General features: G+C 44.7%; 1 protein-coding gene and 1 long non-coding RNA gene across 3 annotated transcripts; one reads left to right on the top strand and one right to left on the bottom strand.

Moving 5' to 3' along the window:
- Positions 1 to 291: 291 nt before the first annotated feature.
- LOC101064738 (ras-related protein Rab-8B) lies at positions 292 to 5,408 on the bottom strand. Of its 2 annotated transcripts, XM_011619692.2 has the most exons (9): positions 5,092 to 5,408; positions 4,245 to 4,435; positions 2,591 to 2,651; positions 2,410 to 2,470; positions 1,912 to 1,989; positions 1,702 to 1,788; positions 1,556 to 1,621; positions 1,435 to 1,485; positions 1,260 to 1,349 (listed from the first exon to the last, which is right to left on the bottom strand). In XM_011619692.2, the coding sequence occupies exons 2-9, from the start codon at positions 4,366 to 4,368 to the stop codon at positions 1,260 to 1,262; spliced, it is 618 nt and encodes a 205-aa protein (XP_011617994.1). In that variant the 5' UTR covers positions 4,369 to 4,435; positions 5,092 to 5,408. The 2 variants fall into 2 exon arrangements, with proteins under 2 accessions (XP_003978402.3, XP_011617994.1); XM_003978353.3 differs by lacking the exon at positions 5,092 to 5,408 and having other exon boundaries at positions 292 to 1,349; positions 4,245 to 4,497.
- On the top strand, positions 3,687 to 4,818 carry LOC115252074 (uncharacterized). Its single transcript, XR_003890512.1, has 3 exons — positions 3,687 to 3,816; positions 3,900 to 3,943; positions 4,079 to 4,818. It is a non-coding gene; the product is annotated as an uncharacterized lncRNA (long non-coding RNA).
- Positions 5,409 to 8,154: the final 2,746 nt, after the last annotated feature.

Here is an 8,154-nt window from a genome sequence, read left to right as displayed (position 1 = left end):
TGTTAGCCACAATGCTAACCATATCTAACTAACCTGCACATGGTCTCTACACGTGACTCAGCTGTGACATCTGTACATAAACATATATATATATATAGATGTTTTACAGTTGAGGCTAATTCACGTCCTTACATGGCACAATATATTATAAATAACCACCAACTCTGAACTAGTGCCTGTACAACCCTCGTCCCGGACTACACTGCCACCCAGCGGACGTATCCCAGTATTACACGAGCCTGGTCCTGTTGAGGCAGTTTTTCCTGCATCTGGACTGTAACAGACATTGTATTAATTAAGTTGAACTGCCTTTATTTGACCTTCGTTAAAATGTGAATCTTGTCACTGCTGAACTCAGAAAAAAATTCAGATTTTTAAAAAACAAAAACAAAATGTATTTTGTCCATGCGGCTGTTGTATATCAACACATCTGATTGATTGATTACCTGATCAGAACACAATTGCATAGCAGTTTTAGTGAAGTTATAAAACTCTATTAAACACACAGGATGACATCATAGATTTGTTATTGATCATGTTGCAGGTGGCATCACCTGATCATAATCTGGAACAAAATGAATGAAAATCATTGAACATCAAAAACAGTTTCCTTCATTCATGAAATGATTGATTCCATACGGATCAATATGATGACATAAGTCACAGCAACACATAAATAAAATCTCTAATTCTCCTTGAGTAAAGGACATTATTGATTTTAAGACTGAGTAAAGCTTCAGCCCATCAGCCATCGCCTATCAGAGAACACGCGCAGGCACAAACCCGTCTCAGAATCTGTAATGTTAGTTACCACAGTGACACCTTCATCGGCGCTTCACACCTGAACAAAAGAAAACAACACATGAACACCAGTGAAGTTAAGATTCTTTACAAATAAAAGAGCAAAACTGAGTTTAAAAATATAAAAAAATACTTCATAAAAAGCTCCGTTAGTCCATTAAAAACACACGCACACACACACAGTGGAGGTGTCACAGTCTGAACGCGGGACCTCCAGGGTGGTCCGACTTGCTTCCTGACCCGGATCACGTCAGGAATCAGACGCGAATCTGCTACAACTTATCAAACCAACAATTCATCATCACGTGAATCAAGACGGAATAAATTCAACAGCATGGGTGGATGACAGAGTGCCCTCGCCTGAGCGTTGCCATGCCGACATGGAATCTACGCGCCTCCGCTTCAAAAAATACTTGACTCAGTGGAGGAGGTGGAGCTAACCGTTCTTCTGGCTCCGCCTACAGTAGCGAGCACCTGAAGAAGTTCTTCTTGGAGCGCCGCTCTGTGATTTTCACGGGTCCGCCTCCTGCCGATGGGTTGTTTTCATTCTGGTGAAAAACAAAGAAAATCGGTTTTAGCCGGGAGCCGATCCACAGGGGATCGGTCATCAACGTGCGGCTGCTGCGGACTCACCATCTTCCTGCTGAGTCGGCCCATAATGTCTCTGGCCAGCGTCAAGAAGGCCTGTGGAGGAAACACCACGTTACTCCGGTTGTCACCGAGGGAGTGTCAATAAAGCTTGAGCAGCGCACACCTCCTCCACGTTGAGGCCGGCCTTGGCGCTGGTTTCTAAGAACTTGATGGAGTAGTCGATGGCGAGCTGCGTGACAACATAAGTTATTTAGGATCGGCAGGACGGAGCTCGTCGCTCGCCGGCTGCCGGTAGGGTTTGGCGCCCACCTTCTCCCCTCGCTCTTTGGCGACTTGTCTCTTGTCCATGTCGCATTTATTCCCCAGAAGCATTCTCTCCACGTCGGACGATGCGTGCTGCAAACATCAATCAACCATCCATCAATCAACTCCTTCCTGTCCGTGACGGCGCGGTGATGTCAAATGACGTCGCGCGACGGGGCGGAGACGGCGAGTGGCGCGTGAGGACTCTGCACGTACCTCTTCGATGTTGCGCATCCAGTTCCTGATGTTATCGAAGGACTTCTCATTGGTGATGTCATAGACCAGCATAATCCCCTGCAGACAGGAAGTGACATCAGACCAGCTTTGCCTGGGTGTTTTGACATCATCTCGGATAACCCGATCATCTGATCGTGGATTACAGTTCTAATAGTAAAAGAGAATCACCACAGTAACGGGTTTGGCTTCAGGGAGTCTTTGCCGCAGGTACACAGTTCACTGGTTCACCTGATCAACACTTCAATCCAGGTGTCTGATAAGAACCCTCCTGACATCCCATCAGCAACTTTACAAAAGGTTTCTTTTAACAAGGTTACAGTTCATATCGCCCCCTGTGGGACGGAGGTTAAACTGCGCTCACATTTGAGACCAGACATTCCATCCATCCAGCCATGGTGTCCCATGGTGTTGCCATGGCGAGTCAGTTCGAGGGTGTGTGGCGAGCTTTACCTGCAGGTTAGAGGGGGCGGGACTTACCATGGCTCCTCTGTAATAGGCTGTGGTGATGGTCCTGAACCTCTCCTGTCCTGCCGTGTCCCTGCAGAAATAACAACCTGTTTTTATGCTCCTTTCATGCTTATTGTCCTGTAAAGCATGTTGTGAAGTGCTAAATACATAAACTTTATAATTATTGTGATAATTCACCGATCACACTCACCATATCTGAAGCTTGATTTTCTTTCCATCCAACTCAACGGTTCGGATTTTAAAGTCGATTCCTGAAAAAGAAAAAATGTGAGCTGTAACATCACTGATCAGCCCGATAAAAGTGTCACGTCACAAGAAGATCTGGTGGAGGAGTGACCCATGATCACATTTGATGAGAACTTTGATGCAGAAGAAGCATCAGCCAGTCAAACGTTTGTTCTGAGGTCGGATGAGGAGATGAAACGGAGGAGAAGGAGAAGAATGCAGGACCAGAACAAGAGCACAGCCAAGAGGACTCCAAAGCTGCACCAGCCAACCAGCAGGAGAGGAGAAAACCCTCCATTTTCAGGGCTGACATGGCGTCCTGCTGGTTCCTCCCGATGTTTCTAATGCTGGAACACAGATCAGCATCTCAGTGGTCCACCAAGAGGGTATCTGCTCAATCCTGGTTGGTTGGGGGGAGAACCTGACCTAATCCAGAGCAGATGCTCCCCAGGAGGGCCCCTTTGGCTGCTTTTTTGGGGTTTTGCTGGTCAAAGTTTTGGTTGCTTGGCAACAAATTCTGAAGACAAAAGTCTTCTCCCAAGGACAGATCAAAGGTGGCAGGGGAAATGTTCTGCTTCTTTTCCTGGTTCTGGGGGGGGGGGACGTTTGTTTGAGAGCTTCACCCCAGAATATTCTGGACAGATGTTCACAACTGTGCAGTGGGGGAAGACTGGAGCATCGGCTCAGAGATGTTCTTGTTTCCAAAGGAACGACCTGGAAAAGAGCTGGAATTCCAGAGAAAGACATAAAAACAGAAACCCTTGTTTCCACGGTAACCGCAGCTGAAACAAAGTAAAGGAGTTTCTGTGAGTGTTGCTACTGTTTATGTTTATATGTTTCACATATGTTCTGTACTATCCGTGTGTGTGCGTGTGTGTGTGTGTGTATGTGTGTGTGTATGTGTGTGTGTGCGTGCGTGTGACAGACAGATGCACTGATGGAGGTGATTCACATGAATTTAAACCACTGGCTGATGTTGAACTTTCTGCTGGTTTTGTTCAGGCAACAGGAAGTGAAAGAGGGTTTCTGCTGGTTCCTCTGGAAACCACACTGAGATGAATGGCTTCAACCAGCCGATTGTTCCAGAAACACAACTGGGGAGTTTTCAACATCATCAACACATGTTGAGCAGGTCCTGACACCAGAACCAGAACCTTGAAGACCACAGATGCGGCAGGCTGACCTCGAAAGGTCTGTCAGAAACTTTGGGTAGAGTCTCCACAAAGACAGAAAAACACTTCCTGTTTCTCACAAGTATACTTCATAATCCACAGGAAATCAGCCGAAGGTTTTACGTTTCCTGCTCTGACGTCACGAGGTAATGCGCGAGTTTACTAATCAATCATCTTAACGTTTCTATAGTAAAACTAATCATCATATCGATCTTGCAGCTGCTAAATCAAACCAATTTTTTTTATTTATTTACATTTATCAATTTTTGGGGGTTCGGCAGCCAACAATGACCTCATCCAGGGATGGATGATGACGTAAACGGTGTCATAGGTGAAGCGTTTCAGCAACGCCCCCACCCGGTCGGCAGTCAACATCCGTAAGCTGCATGGTCCTGATGGGGGGGCCCGGGGGGGCGAGGACAGGGGCCCGAAGACAGCGGGACTCACCGATGGTTGAAATGAAGGTGGTGTTGAAGGCGTCCTCACTGAAGCGGAACAGAAGGCAAGTTTTACCCACGCCGCTGTCTCCGATCAGCAGTAACTTGAACAGGTAGTCGTACGTCTTGGCCATCTTCCTGCCACGTGACCCCCGCCACTTGCAGAAATACTGGGCCAACTGGGAGCGCTGGTTCTGTGGACTGACACGGGACGGAGCCCCGACAGGAAAGAGAGTGTCGTCAAACAACCCACAACACACTGTAGTTCGCATCCGGAGAGGACGTTTCAGAATAAAAAGCTGCACGCGCTGACGTATGCGCGTGTTGTTGCTGTTACCAATATTATTTTGTTGTTTTCTGAATATGTTCCTGTAAATAGCAGAGGAACAGCAGATCTACCAAGTGTAATCTGCGGTGTCGTGACATTTTTCTGACACTACTCTAATCCTGGTTCTTGTGTTGTTGCTCTCTGGGGGTCCATACCTATTTTGAACCTTTCGATGATGTCATCGTCCATGGCGGACAAACTCAGGTGTGCAGGTTGAGATAGGTGTAACAGTAAAAAGGACATTTTCATACTTTCCATATCCGGCTTGTATCAACGTTCTTCCTCGATGGCGCCCTCGCCTGGTGTGTTCTTATTTTGAAAGGAATGCTATGGCCGGTTCCGGTTGATCTACAGCAATTTATCACACCCCTTTTTTCTGTTTTGGTTTATCACATCCCGGAAGCAAAGCGAGTGTGTCGGTGACGTCAAACACACACACACACACACACACACACACACACACACACACACACACACACACACACACACACACGACACCAGTATTCCATCCACGTGAGCAGCTTCTCACCTTCTTGTCTGATGGCGTTGAAACAGGCTGTCTTGTTCTTGTTGCCGTAGTCATGGAGACCCATATGACGCTGCATCATGCCGCCACTGAAGGCGTCGGGGCTGGTCAAGTCCGTGTCAGCGACATTTGGGGGGATTTGCACCGTATGACGTATCAGAAATTAACCATTAAAACGAACTTGTCTGTTACTGTGGAACTCGTCCTAGGAACAAAAATGATTCCTTATCAACCCATGGGATACTGGGTGTGACCTCAGCGTTGTTGACGGTTGAAATGTTCTCTAACCCAAGTCGTCTGTTGCCTCCGCCTCACACCAGAACCGCAGTCCTGCCTCTGAATGGGCGGAACACTGTTGTGGTCGAGGGAGCAGGCAGGTTCATAACAGTTTGCGCATGTTTGGAGGAGCCTGCACTGACAGGACGGGTCTGTCGTGAGTTTTTCCACTGTCGGTGAACAGTGACCAACCTTTGACAGGCGCGGCTGCAGTGCATCAGTGTCGCCACGAGGTGGCAGTGTTGGCGTTTGATGTGTTTCGTTTTATTATTGCTGTTACAGATGCATCAAAGCATCATTTGCCATCTATGTATTATTTTCTGTTCTTTTATTTAAAATGTGGGAAGTGATATGTATTTTAATGTATGTAGTTCCAAACATACATAAATATATTATGGAATAGTCCCTTTTACTCCTGCCTTGCTGTTCTGAAACACAGGCTGTTTACACTTGTTCCAATCGCCATCTGTGATTTTGTCTTTTTTTTTTTTTAAGTTAAAGAAAAGTGCCGTGCCAACCTCAAAAAGCAATTTGGTGCAAATGGTCATCAAAAACCATGACATTGATGTCAAACTCTAGAATAAAGATGACCTGATTTAGGTGATTCTGGAGCAAAGCTAAAAATCCATTGATGTGTCCTTGATCATTTACCAATTTTACCAGCCAACTGTGTTAACTGCAGGATAAGAAATTGCTCTTCCAATGTTTTTGATGTTTACACAACCATTGAGACACTGTAACAACGTCTAATCACAGGTCTTTAACCCTGACCTTGTCAATATGGTGGCCACAGCCACGGTTATTTAAAGTTCCCAGCCTTTGTCTACCAGCAGTGGCTCGATTGTGAACCATGCGCCTAACTCTCAAACCACACAGCAACTTTCAGGCAATATACGCAGGATAAACACCCAGTACAACATCGAGCAGCCAACCATCGGAACCGTCAAGGTTCGAATGTAGACAAGCTGAAGAAAAGCAGGGTCACCCTGAGGTTCCCCCCTGAAATGTTCCACCCACGTGGGCCACTCGGTCTTCAAGGTAAAAACCCGAACACTGGTTCTGTGACAGTAACCAGGGACCTCCATGTGACCGGCCAACTGCCAAACTGGCGAAGATCTTCTATTGGCAGGAGGGTCGACTCGTTTAGTTACCGTTTGACCCGGGAGTCATTTGTGGTTCGTCATTGTGTGAGAATGCATCCTTTTATATGTTTTCCATGACGTTCAAAAGCATTTGAGACGAGGAATTTGGTATCTTAAGATAATACATTAATATAGAGCATTTCTATGCTGGTGCGTCCAGATTAAAATAGAAAAACACGGTCAACATTCAAGTCAAATTATTTTATGTAAGGATAAGGATAAGGATAAAAAAACTTTATTGATCCCACATCGGGGAAATTGCACGTTACAGCGGTAGCCCGTGGTGTACAATACAGAAAAGTACTAAAAGAAAAAAATAAAAATAAAAAGACTCTTATATTATGTACATTGCTATGTACATATACAGAAATTAAAATGATGTACAGTGTTGGACTGGGTGAAGAAAAAATAAGGTGCAAATAAGACATTCCAGAGGTAGGATGATTAGTTAGTGCAAATATGCCAACCCTGGGTTATTGGTTCTACATTAAGAATTGTAACATATCCTAATGGTGTTTTGGCTGGTTCAGTTCCACTGTACAGTTAAGGTAAAATTTACAATGTTCTTAGATTGAGATATGAAACTAGAGGCAATAGAGACTTTGCAGTAGACGACATTGAAATTTGATTACCATGTTAAAAAGAATGGTGCATTAGCTTCACACTGAAGAGGTTCATGTATAGCAGGGGTCACCAACCTTTTTGAAACCAAGAGCTACGTCATGGGTACCGAGTCGTGTGAAGGGCTACCGCTTGACACACTCCTCTAAAATAACAAATTGTGTGTGTGTGTGTGTGTGTGTGTGTGTGTGTGCGTGTCAATAACTTAGAGTGGGTAACAGAAAAGATCAATATTCAACACTTTATTATTATTAATCTCAGCAATTGTTCAGATGATCACCAGACCCTTTCAACCATAAGAAACTAAACCATTTTAATTCATAAACTATGTTGAACCATGTTTTAAAAAGTTATGCAACATTTAAAAGAAATTAACTTTCATATTGAATAAATCTTAACTGAACAAATCTACTGCAATTCTGCTCAAAATCTGTTAGATTTTATAAACACACTTTTTAGCTCCTGGGCCTTCTCTGATTGTAGAATGCTTCCCGGTGGGTCGTTAGCATTAGCATTGTAGCTTTCATGACGCATAGTGAAGTGTCGCTCCACATTGTGCTGCTTCGCCGTCATCACAGTCGCCCCACAAATGCAACATACACACCTTCCTTTCACAGTAGTAAAAAATGACTCTTCCTCCCATTCACTTTGAAAATGATAAATTTACTGTCTTCTTTTTGCCATGTTTTTGGGGTAGAAAATTGCCCTCCACTCACCATCTTCACTGCCCGCTAGTTTATTCTCCACAAGCGCAAAGGTTCTTTCATGCACACAATACCGAACTAGGCCAGAGTTCACCTTCACTTTATTTAGATTTTTATTTATTTTTAAGACATTGTCATTTTAAAATCTATGAAAACACAGGTGTGATTTAAAAAAAATAGCGGTAGAAAAAAATTTCTTCGAAGCTATTTTTAGAACAGGCTTGCGGCCGACTCATGTGGTCATTGCGGGCGACTTGGTGCCCACGGGCACTGTGTTGGTGACCCCTGGTGTATAGGAACTTCCAGCTGTACGTTATGATGTC

This window comes from Takifugu rubripes, chromosome 13 (genome assembly GCF_901000725.2).
Source record: "Takifugu rubripes chromosome 13, fTakRub1.2, whole genome shotgun sequence".
In the NCBI taxonomy this organism is placed as follows: Eukaryota; Metazoa; Chordata; class Actinopteri; order Tetraodontiformes; family Tetraodontidae; genus Takifugu; species Takifugu rubripes.
The sequence above is the reverse complement of the archived record's forward strand: the minus strand, read 5'-3'. Positions and strand labels throughout refer to the sequence as shown.

Bases quoted from the DNA above. Each gene is read 5' to 3' on its own strand.
- LOC101064738 (XM_011619692.2), bottom strand. From the start codon at position 4,368: ATGGCCAAGACGTACGACTACCTGTTCAAGTTACTGCTGATCGGAGAC. The intron at 2,471-2,590 runs GTGAGTGTGATC...TTATTTCTGCAG, and splicing joins AAAATCAAGCTTCAGATATG to GGACACGGCAGGACAGGAGA. The intron at 1,789-1,911 runs GTACGTGCAGAG...TGATGTTTGCAG, and splicing joins GGATGCGCAACATCGAAGAG to CACGCATCGTCCGACGTGGA.